The sequence below is a fragment of the Talpa occidentalis genome, unplaced genomic scaffold (assembly GCF_014898055.3).
Source record: "Talpa occidentalis isolate TD23 unplaced genomic scaffold, MPIMG_talOcc4v2.1 talOcc4.11, whole genome shotgun sequence".
NCBI lineage: Eukaryota > Metazoa > Chordata > Mammalia > Eulipotyphla > Talpidae > Talpa > Talpa occidentalis.
Genome location: NW_023601104.1, coordinates 102,149,724 through 102,169,484, shown reverse-complemented (window position 1 = coordinate 102,169,484; position 19,761 = coordinate 102,149,724). Strand labels below are relative to the sequence as shown.

The 19,761-nt window shown below is 69.4% G+C and overlaps 2 gene segments (V, D, J or C); both read left to right on the top strand.

Moving 5' to 3' along the window:
- Nucleotides 1-121: 121 nt before the first annotated feature.
- LOC119238159 (immunoglobulin heavy constant epsilon-like) lies at nt 122-10,977 on the top strand. The segment is given in 7 exon segments: nt 122-173; nt 7,594-7,852; nt 7,918-8,285; nt 8,405-8,725; nt 8,839-9,171; nt 10,651-10,784; nt 10,852-10,977. Coding segments are annotated over 7 exon segments (1,593 nt in total).
- Nucleotides 10,978-17,166: 6,189 nt separating this feature from the next.
- On the top strand, nt 17,167-18,534 carry LOC119238158 (immunoglobulin heavy constant alpha 2-like). The segment is given in 4 exon segments: nt 17,167-17,212; nt 17,299-17,598; nt 17,697-18,029; nt 18,143-18,534. Coding segments are annotated over 4 exon segments (1,071 nt in total).
- Nucleotides 18,535-19,761: the final 1,227 nt, after the last annotated feature.

The following is a 19,761-nucleotide window of genomic DNA, read 5'->3' as shown; positions in this document are numbered from 1 at the left end:
CAGGCGTCACCCCCCCACGAGCTGCATCCTGCTGTCTGCACCCCCGAGAGCCGAGAGGACGGCGACTGTGGCCCCGCGCTGAGCTGAGAGACGCCCTCTGGCCTCGGTCCGGCCACCGGCCATGGCCAGGCTGCTGGACGCCAGGCACACAGGTCCCTCGGTGGCACTGCCCGGTCAGTCCGTCGGCCCCACAAGGTCCCCTGCAGAGCCCAGCGCCTCCACGGGCCTCGTCCCATCCTCAGGGCAATGTCTGCTGCCAAACAGGGAGAGCCCTGGCCGCCATCCGCTGGGAGGGCCTCTCCCAGAGGCTGCCAGGAGCAGGCTGGGGCTGGGGCCGCCGGGAGCCGAGGGGGTGCAACCCGAGGAGGGGGCAAGGCCAGCCAGCAGGCCTCTGGAGGGGCCCTGGTGCACAGGCCACAGGCACGGCCGGCCCTCCCCGCCAGCCCAGCCACCCCAGGGACTCAGCTGAGCGGGGGCTCCGTGAGAGACCAGGACCCCCAGGCAGGCCCAGCCCGTGGCCTCCCAGGAACACCGGCCATCTCTGCAGCCAGAGCAGCCAGCACCCCCGAGGGGGGGCCCCGACTGGGATGGGCAGGGAGCCCACAAACGCCAGCCGCTTGGGCAGCTTTCCTCCCTTCCAGGCCGCGTCCTGCGGTTCTCTCTGCTGTCGTTTCTAAACGTCAATAAAACAGTTGGGCCCTCCTGGGCCACCCCGAGTCCACGTCTCCTGAATTCCAGTCGGGCCAGGCCACAGTGCGGCCCCTTGCCAGTGCCCCTCCTGGGGGAGCCCCCAGCCCGTGGGCCAGCTGGGAGCCAAGCAGGGGCGGTGGGAGGTTCAGGGGGACCAGGGGGATCTTGGGGGGCCATGGAGGACTTGGGGGGCCGGGGGCCACAGGGGGCTCAGGGCTATGTGGGGCCACATCACAGCCACAGACTGTCCCTAGTCCTGGAGGTGGGCACACCAGGCAGCACCACCCAGGCCCAGGTCCCGCCGAGGCCTCGCTCCCGGCATATAGACATGTCCCCCGCGTTGTCCCCAGCTCACCTGTGTCCTCCCCACAGAGACCGGCCCTGTTGGGCAAGGATGTCCACTGGCCTATTTTCGCGAGCTCTCAAGTGGCTCCTCCAAGCCCAGTCTCATTCTGAGGTCCTGGGTCAGGACCTCAAGATGTGAATTGGGGGGACACAGTTCAGACCCAGATGGGGAACTGGGTACAGGCATGGGTGCGTGGGGTGCAGGCCAGGGCCGAGGTGGGGAGGCAAAGACAGAGAAGCTGCCCATCAGCAGGGCACAGCGACAGGGCAGGACAGTGGGCAGTGCGCAGGAGGCAGCTGTGCTCCCACAGTGGAGACGCGGCTCGGGGAGGGGCGGGCAGCCCGGGAGGGTTGGAGGGTCAGAGCTTGGAGAATCAGAGGCTGCCACCCCTGATGCGAATCCCTCTCGAGGGCCAAGTTTCCAGGACGGTCCAGGAGGGGACGCCCTGGGGAGTGATGCCCGTGGGAGGGACGGCCTGGGTAGAGGCCCAGCCGCGGCAACTGCCCGCACATCACCCTAGAGGGGGTCCATGAGGCCCCCGGGTAGCTGCCCACGTGACTGTGGTGCCGGTGGCTGGCAGCATGGTCAGCTCCCTGTGGGGCGGTCACTGAGGGGCAGGCGAGGTAGGCACGGCCCTAGGACGGCAGGCATCACCCTGCGGGGTGGGGTGCACAGGCAATCACCTCCCTGCCCCACACTTTCGGTGTCCGCCTCTGAACTTCCAACTGAAAAGCTGGAAGGGCCCCGCAGCCTCCCGCCCAGCCCGCCTCTCACGTCACCCCTGGGCCAGCTGTCAGCCCCGGCCAGCCCACCGTGCCCACCGTGCCCACCGGCCACCAGCTCCAAACTCTGGTCCCTTGGCTCTGCCAAGCACCAGGCCCTGGCCCAGGATGGACACCCACACCCAGCACCTCAGCCCCCAGCAGCTGGGCACCCAGCATCCTGACTACTCAGCACCCCAGTATCCATGCACCCCAACACCTCAGCACCTGGCATCCATGCACCCCAGCATCCATGCCCCAGCATCCTGGGGTGGGGCTGGGCAGGGCAGGGAGGGGTGGGGCAGGGTGGGAAGAGGTGGGGAGGGGAGTGGTGGGGTGGGCCAGGTAGGGGCATGGAGGGGAGGGGAGGATGGGGAAGGGTGGGGTGGGGAGGGACAGGGAAGGGCAGGGAGGGGTGGGATGAGCTGGGGTGGGTGGGGAGGGGCGGGGCGGGGTGAGGTGGGGAGGGGTGGGATGAGGCGGGGTCAGGTGGGTTGGGGCGGGGAGGGATGAGGCGGGGCTGGGCAGGGCAGGGTGGGGCGGGGTGGGGCGGGGCGGGAGGGAGGAGGCGGGGTGGGGTGGGGAGGGATGGGAGGGAAGAGGCGGGGTGGGGCGGGGAGGGGCTGGGCGGGGCTGGGCGGGATGAGGCGGGGCGGGGCGGGGCAGGAGGGATGAGGTGGGGCGGGGCGGGAGGGAGGAGGCGGGGTTGGGTGGGGAGGGGCGGAGCGGGGCGGGGCGGGATGAGGCGGGGTGGGGAGGGAAGGGGGGCGGGGGGCGGGGGGGCAGGGGGCGGGGCGGGATGAGGCGGGGCGGAGCTGGGCGGGGGGGAGGGATGAGGTGGGGTGGGGAGGGAAGAGGCGGGGAGGGGCGGGGCGGGGGCGGGGCGGGGGCGGGCGGGGCTGGGAGGGAAGAGGCGGGGCGGGGCGGGGCGGGGCGGGGGCGGGGCGGGGCTGGGAGGGAAGAGGCGGGGCGGGGCCGGCGGGGTCCCGCCCTCGGCCGCTGCCGTCGGGCCGCAGACCAGGCTGGGCGCCGTGTCCACCGGGGGCAGCGGGCGCGCGTGGGGCCGGGCGGGCGTCCGCGCCTCTGGCCGGGCTGGGGCCGCGGAGCCGGAGTGGCCACGCGCGTCCCGCCTCAGCCCGCGGGCCCCCCCGGGGCGTCCAGCCGCGGGGCGCGGGGCGGGGCGCCTCCCTCCGCCGCCCGGGCCCTGCCGAGGCCGGGGCGCCCCGGGCTGCCGCGAGCGTGTCCCCGCGTGGGGGGGCGCCCCCGATCGCGCCCGGGCCGCGCGGGGCGGGCGTGGCCGCCGGCCGAGCGCGGGAGGCCCCGGGCGCAGAGGACGCTGCGGCCCGGGCGCCCCGAGACGCAGCCCCCTCCCCCCCACGGCCGCCGGGTCAGCACAGCCGTGGGGTCCGGCCGGCGTGGGGACGGCGACGCCCCCGTGGTCGGACGACCACCCCCCGCAGCAGAGGCAGCCCCGGGCCGCGGTCCCGGGCTTGGGCTCCGGACGGACATGCCTGCGCCCGCGACCTGGCTGGGCCGCCGGCCCTGGGGGGGGGGGGGGGGGGGCCAGCGGGAAGGCCGCGGGAGGCCCCGGGCTGGGCACCCTGACTGGCGTGGGCAGCACCTGGGGGCAGCCGGGCCTCCGGAGGGAGCAGGCGGGCCGCCGGGCAGGGGCTGCAGACCCAGGGCAGCAGCCCCCACTGTCCCCCCACGGCAGCCCAGCCCGGCCCGGGCAGGGCGTCCCACGGGGTCCGAGGCCCGCGGGTCAGGGAGAACAGCGGGGGCGCCCCCACGCGGGAGGCCGTGGACGGCTCTGCCTCAGGCCTGCGCCCCAGATCCAGGCACCCCCGGGAGCGCCGTCCCTTCCGCCTCCCGGGCAGGGCAGCCGGACAGACCGGGCCGTCGGGGCCGTGGGTCTCGGGGACGGTGGGCCTCCGGGTCCCGGCTGCCCCAGCCTCTGCTGTGGCTCCCCGGGCCAGCCCCTCCTTCCAGCCAGCGCCCGCGGGCCTCAGGGACCCCAGGCCCGATGGCCCAGCCCCGGCCCCCGCGTGGGGCTGGCTCCGGCCGGGCTGACCCGTCTCCAAGACCCCGCTGGCCCTCAGAGGCCCATGCTGGCCCAGGGCCCCCGCACGCGCGGCCTCGGGGCTGGGACCAGGCCCGGGAGTGGGCGAGCAGGGCCCGCGGGTGCCCAGGAGGGCCAGGCCCGCGCCTTGGACTCGCCGCGGAGACCACCAGGCCCCCTGCAGCTCCGGGCCTCGGGCGCCGCCGCCTCTGGACACCGGCCGCCGGGGGAGGAGGCCGGGCAGCAGGCCTCGAGCAGGGAGCAGGCCGCCTCCCGCACGTGGCCGCAGCGCCGGGCGCCTGGGGGGCCGGGCCGGGCGGGGCAGAGGAGAGGCCTCGGGACCCGCTGCGCCGGCGACTTCCCGAGAAGAGAGAGTCGGGGACTTCCAGGCCTGCGAGGCCGGGGCTTCCCGCCCCGCTTTTAGCCGCGGCCCCCGCCCCAGGCCCCCGGCCGACGTAAAAATAACGCCAAGGCTGGCGGGCGATTGGCCACCTGGGAGCCCACCGGGCAGGCGGACGCAGCGCGCCGGACGGAGGCCCCGGCCCCCCAGGTACCCCGGCGGCGGGTGGGCCCCGCGGCGCCTGGCCACGGCCGGGCAGGGGCTGGGCTGCCCGCTGGAGTGGGCCAAACCAGGTCCCTCTGTGCCAGCTGCCCCCGCCCTCGTGGGCACACCGCCCGGCCTGGACAAGGCGAGGGGCTGTGGCTCAGACGGACGGGGGGGCCGGAGCCGGGAGGCGAGCTGCGGGGGACAGCGGGCCGTGCGGGGCTGGCCGGGAGGACGCGGGCAGCTGGCTCTGCGCTGGACGCGGGCAGGCGGGCTGGGCGCACACCGGCCTAACTGGGTGTGAGCAAGGGGGGAGGCGGGCTGGGCACACCGGCGGGTGCTGCCTGGCTGTCCGGGCCTGAGCGGCCGCCAGGGTGGACGCAAGGTGAGTGGGGCCAGTGGGCTTGGGTCCTCCATGAGCCGAGCGTAGCTGGGGGCGGCTCCGCACCTGGCAGCCGGGGCTGGGCTTCAGGGGGTTCCTGCTGCCCAAGCAGCCAAACTAGGCTGGACTGGGCTGGGCTGGACCAGACTGGGTAGAACTGGGCTAGGCTAGGTCCGGCTGGGCTGAGCTGGCCTGGGCTGGGCTGAGCTGGCCTGGGCTGGCCTGGGCTGGCCTGGGCTGGGCTGGGTCCAGCTGGGCTGGGCTGAGCTGGCCTGAGCTGGCCTGGGCTGGGCTGGGCTGGGCTGGGCTGGGTCCAGCTGGGCTAGGGTGGGTCCAGCTGGGCTGGGCTGGGCTGGCCTGGGCTGGGCTGGGTCCAGCTGGGCTGGGTTGGCCTGAGCTGGCCTGGGCTGGGCTGGGCTGAGCTGGCCTGTGCTGAGCTGGGCTGGGCTGGGCTGGGCTGGGCTGAGCTGGGCTGGGCTGAGCTGGGCTGGGCTGGGTCCAGCTGGGCTGGGCTGAGCTGGCCTGGGCTGAGCTGGCCTGGGCTGGGTCCAGCTGGGCTGGGCTGGGCTGGGTCCAGCTGGGCTGGGTCCAGCTGGGCTGGCCTGGGCTGGGCTGGGTCCAGCTGGGCTGGGTTGGGTCCAGCTGGGCTGGGCTGAGCTGGCCTGGGCTGGGCTGGGCTGAGCTGGCCTGTGCTGAGCTGGGCTGGGCTGAGCTGGGCTGGGCTGGGTCCAGCTGGGCTGGGCTGAGCTGGCCTGGGCTGAGCTGGCCTGGGCTGGGTCCAGCTGGGCTGGGCTGGGCTGAGCTGGCCTGGGCTGAGCTGGGCTGGGCTGGGTCCGGCTGGGCTGGGCTGGGCTGAGCTGGCCTGGGCTGAGCTGGGCTGGGCTGGGCTGGGTCCAGCTGGGCTGGGTCCAGCTGGGCTGGGCTGGGTCCAGCTGGGCTGGGCTGGGCTGAGCTGGGCTGAGCTGGGCTGGGCTGGGCTGGGCTGGGTCCAGCTGGGCTGGGTTGGGTCCAGCTGGGCTGGGCTGGGCTGAGCTGGGCTGGGCTGGGCTGGGCTGGGCTGGGCTGGGCTGGGCTGGGTCCAGCTGGGCTGGGGTGGGTCCAGCTGGGCTGGGCTGGGCTGGGCTGGGCTGGGTCCAGCTGGGCTGGGCTGGGCTGGGCTGGGCTGGCTGGGTCCAGCTGAGTTGGGCTGGGCTGAGTGGGCTGAACTGGGTCCAGCTGAGCTAGGCTGGGCTAGACTGGGTAGGACTGGGCTGGACTGGGTCCAGATCAGCTGGGCTGGGCTGGGCTGCCCTAGGTCCAGCTGGGCTGGGCTGGGCTAAGCTGGACTGGGCTGGGTAGCACTGGGTTGGGCTGGGTCCAGCTGAGCTGGGCTGGGCTGGGCTGTGTCTACCTAGGCTGGACGCTGAACTGGGCTGAATTGGGCTGGACTGGGCTGGGTCCAGCTGGGCTGGGCTGGGCTGGGCTGGGCTGGGTCCAGCTGGGCTGGGCTGGGCTGGGCTGGGCTGGGCTGGGCTGGGTCCAGCTGGGCTGGGCTGGGCTGGGTCCAGCTGGGCTGGGCTGAGCCTAACTGGGTCCAGCTGGGCTGGGCTAGGCTGGACTGGGCTGGGTAGCACTGGGTTGGGCTGGGTCCAGCTGAGCTGGGCTGAGCTGGGCTGTGTCTACCTGGGCTGGACTGAGCTGGGCTGGGTCCAGCTGAGCTGGGCTGGGCTAAACTGGGCTAAACTGGTCCAGCTGGGCTAGTCTGGGCTCAGTTGTGTCGGGCTGGGCTGGGCTGGGTCTAATTGGGCTGGCCTGGGTCCGGCTGGGCTGGGCTGGGCTGGGCTGGCTGGACTGGCTGGGTCTAACTGGGCTGAACTGGGCTGGGCTGGACACTGAACTGGGCTGAATTGGGCTGGGCTGGGCTGGCGGACAAGCATTCTCACTGGGTTGAGCTGGGCTGAGCTGAGTCCAACTGGGCTGAGCTGAGCTGGACTGGGCTGAGCTGGGCTAAGCTAGCTGAACAGGGCTGAGCTGGGTCCATCTGGGCTGAACAGGGCTGGGCTGGGCTGGGCTGGGCTGGGCTGGGCTGGTTTCTGCTCTTGGACTCTGGAACTCCCCAAGGGTCACTGTCTGGAGCTAAGTGGCCTGGGTTGGATGGAGCGGCTGGTCAGTGCTTGTCTGGACTGGACTGTGGAACTCTGGGCCTGGCACTCCTGACGGGCCATCTGGTGTAGAGCTGGGCGGATGGGCAGCTGGGGAGAGTGGACAGAGCTGAGCTTGGAAGAGGCCAGGGCGGGCGGCCAGGGACGCCTGCAAGACTTGGCTGTCGGGAGGGCGAGAAGAGGGCCCCGCTGGGTCGTCCGGGCCTGCAGGCGGACCCCTGGGCCATGGGGGAGGGGGCCTCCAGGGGGACACATGGTGAAGGGGGCTGAGTGCTGGGCCACCCCTGAGAAGCCCTTGGGGGCTAGGGAGGCTCCCCGGCCACAGGGAACGGGGCCCAGTGGGGGGCAGACGGACAGCTGAAAGCCCGGGACTCGCGGCGCGGCGCGCTCAGGACACCAGCCCCAGTAGGTCTGTGGGTGACCAAAGAGACAGCGTGGCCATTCCTGGGGGCCCGTGGCTGGTGCTGGCAGCGGTACAGGGCAGCTGAGGGCCCCTCTGGGGATCGGGGCACTAGGGGAGGTGCAGGAACTGCAGGAGGGGTCCGGCACCCCTGTGCACCACCGTGAGCCCCCCACAGCCCTCCAGACCCCAGGGCAAGGGGCGGACCCTCGACCTGGGCTGAGCCGGCAGCCTGGCCCCAAGGCCAGCACTGACCCCGCCGCCCCTCAGCTTCCCCGCAGGGTCCATCGGTCTTCCCCCTGGGGCCCTGCTGCCGGGACAGCGCCCCCGACTCCTCCGTGGTGCTGGCCTGCCTGGTCACCGACTACTTTCCGGATCTGGTGAACATCACCTGGGACACCGGGTCGCTGGCCAGGAACGCCTCCACGACCTTTCCTGCCATCCAGCAGAAGGCCTCCGGCCTCTACACCACCGCCAGCCAGGTGACCGTGTCCGGCGAGTGGGCCACGCAGCCGGTCACCTGCACTGTGTCCTACAAAGACACCACACGCGTGGAGACCTTCTCAGGTGAGCCCGCGGGAGGGCGGGGGGGAGGGCGGGGGGCGGGCTGGGGCTCACCCGGCCCTCCTGCGCCCCAGCCTGCTCCAGGAACTTCACCAGCCCCAGCGTGAGGCTCTTCCACTCCTCCTGCGACCCCAGCGGCGACACCAGCACCCCCATCCAGCTCCGGTGCTTCGTCTCCGGCTACCCCGGCACACACATCAGGGTCACCTGGCTGGTGGACGGGCATGAGCACGAAGACTTGAACACCTACACGGCCCCCGCGCAGCAGGAGGGCGAGCTGGCGTCCACCTACAGCGAGCTCAACACCACGCAGGGCCTCTGGGCAGCCCAGAGCACCTACACCTGCCAGGTCTCCTACCAAGGCTACACCTTTAAGGACGAAGCCCGCAAGTGCACAGGTGCGCCCAGCGCTCCCCAGCGTCCCCACCAGCGCGGCCCCCACCAGCGCCCCCACACCCCCGGGGCCCACACAGGGCAGGCCAGGGCCCAGCCTCACGCCCCCTCTGCTCGCTCACAGAGTCCGAGCCCCGCGGCGTGAGCGCCTACGTGATCCCACCCAGCCCCCTGGACCTGTATGTCCACAAGTCACCCAAGATCACCTGCCTGGTGGTGGACCTGGCCGGGGTCGACGGCATGACCCTGACCTGGTCCCGGGAGAGCAAAACCCCCGTGCGCCAAGACCCGCCGGTCACCAAGAAACACTTCAACGGGACGTTCAGCGTCACGTCCACCCTGGAGGTGGACATCAATGACTGGACAGAGGAAGAGACCTACCGCTGCACAGTGGGCCACCCAGACCTGCCCAGGGAGATCGTGCGCTCCATCACCAGGCCCCCAGGTGGGCGCAGGGCGGGCGCACGGGCGCCGGGTGCGGGGCGGGCAGGGAGGTGGGAGGCGAGGCGGGGCCAGACCCCCGGCTGTGACCAGCACGCTGACCCCCCCTCCTCCCAGGCAAGCGCTCCAAACCGGAGGTCTACGTGCTCCAGCCGCCAGACGAGACCCAGGGCACCGGGGACAAGGTGACCCTCACCTGCCTGGTCCAGAACTTCTTCCCCGCGGACATCTCCGTGCAGTGGCTGCAGAACGACAGCCCCGTCCCGAGGGAGGAGCAGGCCACCACGGGGCCCCGCAGGACCGGCGGCCCCGACCCCGCCTTCTTCGTCTTCAGCCGCCTGGAGGCCAGCCGGGCCGCCTGGGAGAAGGAGGACAGGTTCACCTGCCGCGTGGTGCACGAGGCCCTGCCCACGACCAGGATCCTGGAGAAATCGCTGTCCAAGCCCCCCGGTAAATGACGCCACCAGGACCGCGTCCTGCTGCGCAACGCCCCAATAAACAGTCTGCCGCATGATGCTCCAGGCCCTTCTTGGGGGGGCTGCGCAGGGGCCCAGGAGAGGGGCAGGGTGGGCCAAGACTCGCCCCCGCCCCACCCCTGTGAGGCCTGCTGCCCTGAGAGCAGAGGGAGGTCGGGGCAGGGACCCCGGAGACCCTACGGAGGCCCCAGAGGCCTGGCCTCCGCCCCCTGCGCCCTGCTGACCCCTGGTCACAGTCAAGCCCCAAAGGCAGGTCAGACACCCCCACGCAGACCTGGTGCCCCACCCCTGGTCCCACAGCACCCCCGGTGCCTGGGGCCAGGCGGAGCCCCCATCAGAGCCCCCTCTGCCTTCTGCCTCCCACCCCGCATCCATCCCAGGATCCATCCCGCTGCCTGCTGTGCCCACGCCCACCCACTCACACCGGCCAGCCCCACACACGCCCGGCCCCACGGCCACCCAGCACCCCCACACACCCGGCCCCACAGCCACCCAGCACCCCTGGCACCACAGGTGGCCGCAGCCCTCCTAGTGCTCCCCTGAGCCCTGGCCGCACCTTGGCCAGCAGCCCAGACACACCGGCCACCCCAGCCGGAGCCCAGACGGAGCCCAGCCGGAGCCCAGCCGCCCACTGGACCCCACACCAGCCCAGCCCCAACCCCAGCAGTGCAGCAGGGACAGACACACAGACACATGGATACACATGCTGACACGTGCACACGTGGAAACACATGGACACGTGGGCATACCGAGACACATGGACAGACACACACACAGAGACACATGGACACACGTGGACACACAAGGACATACGGGCACACACAGACACACATGGACACACGGACACACATGGGCACATGGGCACACACAGACACACATGGACATGCGGACACATATGGACACACATGGACACATGTGGCCACATGGGCACCCACAGATACGTATGGACACTTGGGCACACATGGACACACATGGACACACGGGCACACAGAGACATACATGGACGCGTAGACACACATGGGCACACACAGACACACATGGACACGTGGACACACAGACACGCGGGGAAGGCAGGGTGACCGCCAGGCCACATGCAGCCCCACACCAGCCCCATGGCCGAGGGCCACGCTGATGGCCCCTGCTAGAGCCAGGGGCCCCTGGGGAGGCGGCCCAGGTGGGCCAGGACCTGGCGGGGATCCACAGAGCCAAGCAGGCCCAGGGCTGGGCTGCCCCTCAGCCACCAGCGATGGCCAACTGAGGAGCCACGACCCTCCCACTGGCCGTGGCGGTGCCACCAGGCCAGTGGCCAGCGCCGGGGCCTGTGGGGCTGAGCGGGGGTGTGGCAGGAGTCCGCCTGGGGCCGGTGGGCCAGGAGGGAGCAGGCAGGCAGGGCCCCGGTCTGCGGGCAGAGCCTGAGGCTGGCCGAGCGGAGCTGACCCCGTCTCCGCCGCAGAGCTGGACCTCGCCGAGCTGTGCGTGCAGGAGCCTGAGGGCCAGGAGCTGGACGGCGCCTGGGCCGGCCTCCGGGTATTCGCGGTGCTCTTCCTGCTCAGCGTGGCCTACGGCGCGGCCGTCACGGTGCTCAAGGTGGGCCCCGGCCCGGGCGGCGGGGCGGGCGGGCGCAGGCGGCCGAGTCTCACGCGCGCTCCCGCAGGTAAGCTGGGTCTTGGCGGCCGAGCAGCAGGACGGGCCTCCCGGCCCCCACGACTACACCAACGTGCGGCCCGTGGCCACCCGCACCCCGCAACACCCCCGCTGCCTGCTCTGTCCCTGCGCCTGAGGTGGTCCGGCGGCCTGGAAGACGCCACTGCAGCCCCCACCCCACCGCACCACCGGAGCAGGCGAGGGTGCCGCCCACCTGGCTTCCTGGCCCCTGGGGAGGACCCGTCTCGCTGAGCCCCGGGGCGAGCGCCCCAGGCCCCTCGCTGTGGGCTCAGAACCTCCACTCGGGTCACCTTCCAGCCCAGAATCCCTGCCCCGCTTCCCAGGCTGACCGCCCTGCCCCTGCCTCCTCCCCTGCCCAGGCTGACCGGCAGGCCCCTGGGCAGCTGGAGGGGTTCCCACAGCAGAACACACCCCAGGGGTCTGCCCCAGGTGCCCAGCCCTCCCCGGCTATCCTCTGGGGGGGCCGTGGGGGTGGGAGGCAGAGGCTCTGGACTGGTGGGGGGCAACTTGGTGGACCCAGGTAGCTGGCCTCAGGCATCCCTATGACCCTGGGGCCCGGGAGCCCCGCTCAGCCCGCGTCAGGTCCCCAGCCCAGATGGACACCCCTGCCCACGTGTAGTAGCAGCAACACCTCCGGCTGCTCCTGTGGTCAGGTCCACGGACAGGCTGCAGAGTTCCGAGGGCAGCGTCAGTCTTTGGACTCGGTCACCACGCCCAGCAGCCAGCCCATGCATGGGCAGCGAGGCCAGCACCTCAGAAGGAAGCTCGGGGCCAGCAACAGAGGCCACCATGGGGATGGACACTGGGCTGTGGCCCACTGTGGAGGAACGATGGACTCTGCTGGACAGACCCACCCCCAAGAGCCTCTGTGAAGCTGGCACAAGCGAGGGAGACACCCCAAGGCTGTGGGCACCCGAGGGACAAGGAGCGCTCAGAGCCAATAAAAAGGGGCCGGTGACGGCAGCGAGAGGGTCTCAGTCATGAGGAAACCCGGGCTAAGGGGGGGACCAGCGCCTGAGGTCGCCGCTGAGGCCGGCTGGGGCCGGAGCCCGCCCAGAACCAATACCCAGAACTGCCGGCCGCCGCCGGGGACTGCAGCCCATCTGGAGACAGGTGCCAGGTGGCACGGGGAGGGCGTGCCAGGGCAGGCTGCGTGGACTCACGCTCGGACTCACACTCGGGCACTCAGACTCACAGTAGGACTTGCACTCAGACCCACACTCACTCACACCCAGACACACAGTCCCGGGGAAGCGGCCCCAAGCCTCCCACAAGGTCTTCCATGACCAGCGGGCCCTCCCAGGCTGCCTGGACACCCTCGCCGGCCTGCTGGGCTCACAGCCCAAGCCCGCACTGTCTCGCACAGGGGTATCCCCGGTGGAGGGAGACGTGAGGCCCCACCTAGAGGGTGGCAGAGGCCACAGTCACAGGCGGCCCTGGGACAGCTGCCTAGGGGGTGCTGCGGGCACCGCCCGTCTAGCCCCAGGGGCTGACACCACCTGGGGGTGTCTGCCCAGTGGGCACTGCCCAGGTGCCCTCCTCTGGCCACCTCCTCCCCGCCCCAGGCCGGCCCAGCTGAGCGCCTGGGGAGGACTGGCCGGCCATGCGCCCAGCACAGGGTCTCCGCGCCTGCATGTGCAGCTCTGCCAATGGCCTCCGGACCTGCTGGCACCAGAGCTTCTGTGCCAAAGAAGTGAATGCGTGGGTGGGCACAGCGCAGACCCAGGAGGGGTCTGGCCCTGGTGCCCGGCAGCGTCTCAGCATGTCTGCAGAGCCCAGGCAGGCCCAGTGACGCCACAGAGGCTGCCGGCTGCCCAGCCAGCAGGCCCCAGGCCTAGGCGGCCGACCCCACGGAGCCACCCTGGCCCATTAGACGGCACAGGTAAGCCCGCTCGGGACCCTGCCCCCACTCCTGACCCAGGGTCCTGTGGCTGCAGTGCCCACGAGGCTGCCCCGCTGCCCGTCAGCACAGCCCATGCCACATGCAGCCTCGTGGCCTCCCGGGCAGACTCCCGGCCTCCTGGCCCCGGCCACACACACCTGGCCCCACCACAGCCAGACCACAGACCAGACATGACGTGGCGAGGCGGCCACGCCGGCGGGGCAGGAAGTGGGCGAGCGACCCCGAGGGGGCCAGACAGCCGCGGCTCTCCCGGGAGCCCCAGCAGGCCCAGCCTCGCCTGCGACCGTCCCAGAGCCTCGCCAGCCCCCGGCCCAGCTCACTCCTCTCTGGACAGGCGAGCAAGCCGCCTGCGGCGTGGGACACTGGCCCGGGAGGCCTGGCCTCTCAGCCCAGCAGACTTGTCAGCAGCCAGACGGGTGGATCTTGGGGGTTCCCACCCCAGCCTCTCCTCGGCCAGGCCAGTCTGCACCCCAGGAAGAACAGGGCGGGAGCAGACATGGGGAGGGATGCCAGGCGGACACAGGACCCCAAGGCACAGGAGGCTCCTGACCTCAGCACGGTGCACTGGGATACAGGGTGACTGGGTGGGCCATGGGGTACACTGGGAGACGGGGCAGGATGAACTGAGCTGAGTTGACTGGGCTGAGCAGGACTGCGGAATGGGCCGGGTTGCATCAAACTGAACTGAACTGGTCTGGGCTGAGGCTGAATTGAGCTGGTTTGAACTAAACTCACCTGGCTCAGCTGGGCTGAATTGGGCTGAGCTGGGCTGAGGTGGGCTGGATTGACCTGGGCTGAGCTGGGTGAGCCGAGCTGGGTGAGCTGAGCTGGGCTGAGCTAGGTTGGGTGGAGCTAGGTGAGCTGAACTAGGTTGGGATGGGTTGACCTCAGCTGAGCTGGGTTGGGTTGAGCTGAGCTGGGCTGGGCTGATCTGGGCTGAGCTGAGCTGGGCTGAGCTGGGTTGAGCTGAGCTGGGTTGGGTTGACCTGGGCTGAGATGGGCTGGGCTGGGCTGAGCTGGGCTGAGCTGGGCTGAGCTGGATTGGGTTGAGCTGAGCTAGGTTAAGCTGGGTGAGCTGAACTGGGCTGAGCTGGGTTGTGTTGAGCTGGGTGGGCTGGGTTGGGCTGATCTGGGTGAGCTGAGCTGGGTGAGCTGGGCTGGGCTGGGCTTGGCTGAGCTGGGCTGAGCTGGGTTGGGTTGAGCTGGGTTGGGTTGAGCTGGGTTGGGTTGAGCTGGGTTGGGTTGAGCTGGGGTGAGCTGAGCTGGGTGGGTTGACCTGGGCTGAGTTGGACTGAGCCGGATTGGGTTGAACTGAGCTAGGTTGAGCTGGGTAAGCTGAACTGGGCTGAGCTGGGTTGGGTTGAGCTGGGTGAGCTGAGCTGGGTTGGGTTGAGCTGGGAGAGCTGAGCTGGGTGGGTTGACCTGGGCTGAGCTGGGCTGAGCTGAGCTGGCTGAGCTGGGCTGAGCTGGGTTAGGTTGACCTCAGCTGGGCTGGGCTGAGCTGGGTTGGGTTGAGCTGGGTGAGCTGAGCTGGGTTGAGCTGAGCTGGGTTGGGTTGACCTGGGCTGGGCTGGGCTGGGTAAGCTGAACTGGGCTGAGCTTGGTTGGGTTGAGCTGGGTGCGCTGAGCTGGGTTGGGTTGAGCTGGGTCAGCTGAGCTGGGTTAGTTGACCTGGGCTGAGCTGGGCTAAGCTGGGCTGAGCTGAGCTGGCTGAGCTGGGCTGGCTGAGCTGGGCTGAGCTGGGTTGGGTTGACCTGAGCTGGGATAGGCTGAGCTGGGCTGAGCTGGGTTGGGTTGACCTGAGCTGGGCTAGGCTGAGCTGGGCTGAGCTGGGTTGGGTTGAACTGGGTGAGCTGAGCTGGGTTGGGTTGACCTGGGTTGGGTTGACCTGGGCTGGGCTGAGCTGGGCTGAGCTGGGTTGGGTTGAGCTGAGCTAGGTTGAGCTGGGTAAGCTGAACTGGGCTGAGCTGGGTTGGGTTGAGCTGGGTGGGCTGAGCTGGGTTGGGTTGAGCTGGGTGAGCTGGGCAAGCTGGGTTGGGCTAAGCTGGGTGAGCTGAGCTGGGCTGAGCTTGGTTGGGTTGAGCTGGATGAGCTGAGCTGGGTTGGGTTGAGCTGGGTGAGCTGAGCTGGGTTGGGTTGAGCTGGGTGAGCTGAGCTGGGTTGGGTTGAGCTGGCTGAGCTGAGCTGGGTTGGGTTGGGTTGAGCTGGCTGAGCTGAGCTGGGTTGGGTTGGGTTGAGCTGGGTGAGCTAAACTGGGCTGAACTGGGTTGGGTTGGGTTGAGCTGGGTGAGCTAAACTGGGCTGAGCTGGGTTGGGTTGAGCTGGGTTGAGTTGGGCTGAGTTGAGCTGAGCTGGGTTGAGCTGAGCTGGGTTGGGTTGACCTGGGCTGAGCTGGGCTGGGCTGAGCTGGCTGAGCTGGGCTGAGCTGGGTTGGGTTGAGCTGAGCTAGGTTGAGCTGGGTAAGCTGAACTGGGCTGAGCTGGGTTGGGTTGAGCTGGGTGGGCTGAGCTGGGTTGGGTTGAGCTGGGCAAGCTGGGTTGGGCTAAGCTGGGTGAGCTGAGCTGGGCTGAGCTTGGTTGGGTTGAGCTGGATGAGCTGAGCTGGGTTGGGTTGAGCTGGGTGAGCTGAGCTGGGTTGGGTTGAGCTGGCTGAGCTGAGCTGGGTTGGGTTGGGTTGAGCTGGCTGAGCTGAGCTGGGTTGGGTTGGGTTGAGCTGGGTGAGCTAAACTGGGCTGAACTGGGTTGGGTTGGGTTGAGCTGGGTGAGCTAAACTGGGCTGAGCTGGGTTGGGTTGAGCTGGGTTGAGTTGGGCTGAGTTGAGCTGAGCTGGGTTGAGCTGAGCTGGGTTGGGTTGACCTGGGCTGAGCTGGGCTGGGCTGAGCTGGCTGAGCTGGGCTGAGCTGGGTTGGGTTGAGCTGAGCTAGGTTGAGCTGGGTAAGCTGAACTGGGCTGAGCTGGGTTGGGTTGAGCTGGGTAAGCTGGGCGAGCTGGGTTGGGCTAAGCTGGGTGAGCTGAGCTGGGCTGAGCTGGGTGAGCTGGGCTGAGCTGGGCTGAGCTGGGCTGGGCTGAGCTGGGTTGGGTTGAGCTGGGTTGAGCTGAGCTGGGTTGAGCTGAGCTGGGTGGGTTGACCTGGGCTGAGTTGGACTGAGCCAGGTTGGGTTGAGCTGAGCTAGGTTGAGCTGGGTAAGCTGAACTGGGCTGAGCTTGGCTGGGTTGAGCTGGGTGAGCTGAGGTGGGTTGGGTTGAGCTGGATCAGCTGAGCTGGGTGGGTTGACCTGGGCTGAGCTGGGCTGAGCTGGGCTGAGCTGGGTTGGGTTGACCTGAGCTGGATTGGGCTGAGCTGGGCTGAGCTGGGTTGGGTTGAGCTGAGCTAGGTTGAGCTGGGTAAGCTGAACTGGGCTGAGCTTGGTTGGGTTGAGCTGGTGAGCTGAGCTGGGTTGGGTTGGGTTGAGCTGGGTGAGCTAAACTGGGCTGAGCTGGGTTGGGCTGAGCTGGGTGAGCTGAGCTGGGCTGAGCTGAGTAAGCTGGGCTGGGTGATCTGGGCTGGGCTGGGCTGAGCTGGGTTGGGCTGAGCTGGGTTGGGCTGAGCTGGGTTGGGTTGAGCTGGGTTGGGTTGAGCTGGGTGAGCTGGGCTGGGCTAAGCTGGGTGAGCTGGGCTGAGCTGGGTTGGGTTGAGCTGGGTCGGGTTGAGCTGGGTGAGCTGAGCTGTACTGAGCTGAGCTGGGTTGGGTTGAACTGAACTCGGCTGGGCCGAGCTGGGCTTGCTGGGCTGAGCGATTTGAATTGAGCTGATGTGGACTGGGCTGAGCTGGGTTTAGTTGAGGTGAAAGGGGCTGAGCTGAGTGGGCTGCCCGCGGCTGGGCTGGGCTGGGTAACTGATAAATGATGGCAGAGCTCCTAGTGCCCCTGCACATCTTGGGGTACATGAAGCTCTGCAGCCTGCGGGTGCATAACTCTTATGCTGTCAGTGTTGGTGGATAATGGGGTGGTGCGGGCAGAACACTCCCAGAGCCACGGTGTTCAGGAAAGAACCCGGATGATAGGCTGGATTGGCTCTGGGGCCTGAGAGGCCGAGGCTTCTGGGGCTGCCTGTCGGGACGGGCTGAGCGTGGTTGGGTTGAGCTGGGTGAGCTGAGCTGGGTTGGGTTGGGTTGGGTGGGTGTGGCTGGCGACTGGGACCCTGGCGGGCCAGGGACCTGCGAGCACTGTGCCCCCTCAAGGCCCCCCAGGCAGCCCTACCCCCGTTTGGGGCCCTGAGGCCCAAGCACTTGGCAGAACCAGCTGGTCAGAGGGAGCGTCGTGGCTGCCCGGGGCTCTGTGCCCAGGCAGGGGCGGTGCCCAGGGGCCTCTCGGAAGCAGTGTGCAGCCCGCACCCGCCCTGACCCTGGGCACAGCGTGCAGCATGGTGGCCTGGGCCGGTCACTCGCCCTGTCTGCTGGTGTCCTCCAGTGTGGCGCGGCGGCCCCAAGGGCAGCGGCTCGGCCCCGGCCCCACCCTCCGCAGGCCACTGTCTGACAGGGCCCCTGTGTTGCAGCGACCAAGACCAACCCCACCGTCTTCCCGCTGACACTGCCCGGCACGGAGAAGGCCGAGTCCGTGGTCATCGGCTGCCTGGTCCGCGGCTTCATCCCTTTGCCCGCCAAAGTGACCTGGGACCACAGCGGAAATGATGTGACCATCAGGGACTTCGTGCCCACACAGCCCGGCACCGGGGGTCTGTACACCATGAGCAGCCAACTGGTGGCGCCCACCAAACAGTGCCCGAAGTCCGGCACCATGCACTGCCAAGTGCAGCACTACGGCTTCAGCAAGACCCTGGACGTGACCTGCCGAGGTCAGAGCCGGGCCCGGCCCCAGCTGCAGAGGGGGCAGGTGGGAGGGGAGGGACGGAACAGGGGTACTGACCACCCCCTTCTCTCTCTGCTCCAACAGAGCCGTGCCCAAAGTGCCCCATACAGACCTGCCAGCCCCGCCTGGCGCTGCAGGAGCCCGCCCTCGAGGACCTGCTGATGAAGTCCGAGGCCAACCTCACCTGCACACTGAGCGGCCTGAGGGACCCCAAGAACGCCACGTTCACCTGGAACTCCCTGGGCGGGACAAACGTCGTCCAGGGGACGCCCGAGCTTGACTCCTGCGGCTGCTACAGAGTGTCCAGCTACCTGCTTGGCTGCGCCGACCCCTGGAACAAGAAGGAGACCTTCACCTGCACCGCCTCCCACCCTGAGCTGCAGCAGCCACTCAGCAAGTCCATCTCCAAGTCCGCAGGTGCGCCAGGCCCAGCCCTGCCCGCAGGGGCCCTCACTGGCCTCCTCCAGCCCTGGGGTGGGGGCGGGGCCCTTTGCCACCTGCCAGGCCCTGACCCCCCTCTCCACCCGCAGGCCCCATCCACGTACCCCAGGTGCACCTGCTGCCGCCGCCGTCGGAAGAGCTGAGCCTCCAGGAGCAGGTGACGCTCACCTGCATCGTCCGCGGCTTCAGCCCCAAGCAGGTGCTGGTGCGCTGGCAGCACGCGGGCCGGGAGCTGCCCCCGGAGGATTCCCTGACCTTTGGCGCCCAGCTTGAGCCCGGCCAGAAGGACACCTACGCCGTGACCAGCCTGCTGCGCGTGGACCCCGAGGCCTGGAGGCAGGGGGACAACTTCTCCTGCTTGGTGGGCCACCAGTCGCTGGAGGAGGGCTTCACCATGAAGACCATCGACCGCATGGCGGGTAAACCCACCCACGTCAACGTGTCCGTGGTCGTGGCGGAGGCGGACGGGGTCTGCTACTGAGCCGCGCAATAAACTCCAGCCGCAGCAGCCTGCGCTTGTCGTGCCGCCGCCGCGCGTCCGCGCGTCCTCCCGGCCGGGCGCCCGAGCTTCCTGCCCAGCTTGGCGCGGGCCCTGCGCTGCGGGAGCCTGTGTGCGCGCGAGTCTGGGTGTGCGCAGGAGTGTGCGCGTGAGTTTGAGTGTGCGCGGGAGTGTGCGCGCGAGTCTGAGTGTGCGCGGGAGTGTGCGCGCGAGTCTGAGTGTGCGCGGGAGTGTGCGCGCGAGTCTGAGTGTGCGCGGGAGTGTGCGCGCGAGTCTGAGTGTGCGCGGGAGTGTGCGCGGCTGCGGGTGGCCGGCGAGGCGCGGCGCCAGCACCTGTGCTAGGAAAGTGCCCCGGGACGGGGCGGGGGGCAGGGAGAGGCGCAGCCGGGGTGCAGGCCAGGCTTCCCCCACGCCCCGCGGGCACACACGCCCCCAGGTGCTCACGCACACGCCCCCCCATGCCCACACACGCCCTCCCAGGTGCTCACACACACGCAGCTGCTCACACACACAGGTGCTCATACACACGTGTTCACACACACCCTCCCAGGTGCTCTCACACTCACAGGTGCTCACACACACACACAGGTGCCCTCCCAGCTGCTCACACACACACACAGGTGCTCACACACACAGGTGCTCACATACACAGGTGCCCTCCCAGCTGCTCACACACACACACGTGTTCACATATGCCCTCCCAGGTGCTCTCACACACACTCACATGTGCTCACACACAAACACAGGTACCCTCCCAGCTGCTCACACACAAGTGCTCACACACACACACACAGGTGCTCACACACACAGGTGCCCTCCCAGCTGCTCACACACACAGGTGCTCACACACACGTGTTCACACACGCCCTCCCAGGTGCTCACACACACACACAGGTGCCCTCCCAGCTGCTCTCACACACACACAACTGTTCACACACGCACTCCCAGGTGCTCTCACACACACACACAGGTGCCCTCCCAGCTGCTCACACACACACACACACACAGGTGCTCACACACACACACAGGTGCTTGCACGCACACACACACAGAGATGCTCACACACACAAACAGATGCTCACACACAGGTGCTCACACACACCCTCCCAGGTGCTCACACACACAGGCACACATACAGGTGCTCACACACACACAGATGCTCACACATGCCCTCCCAGGTGTTCACACACATACCCTCCCAGATGCTCA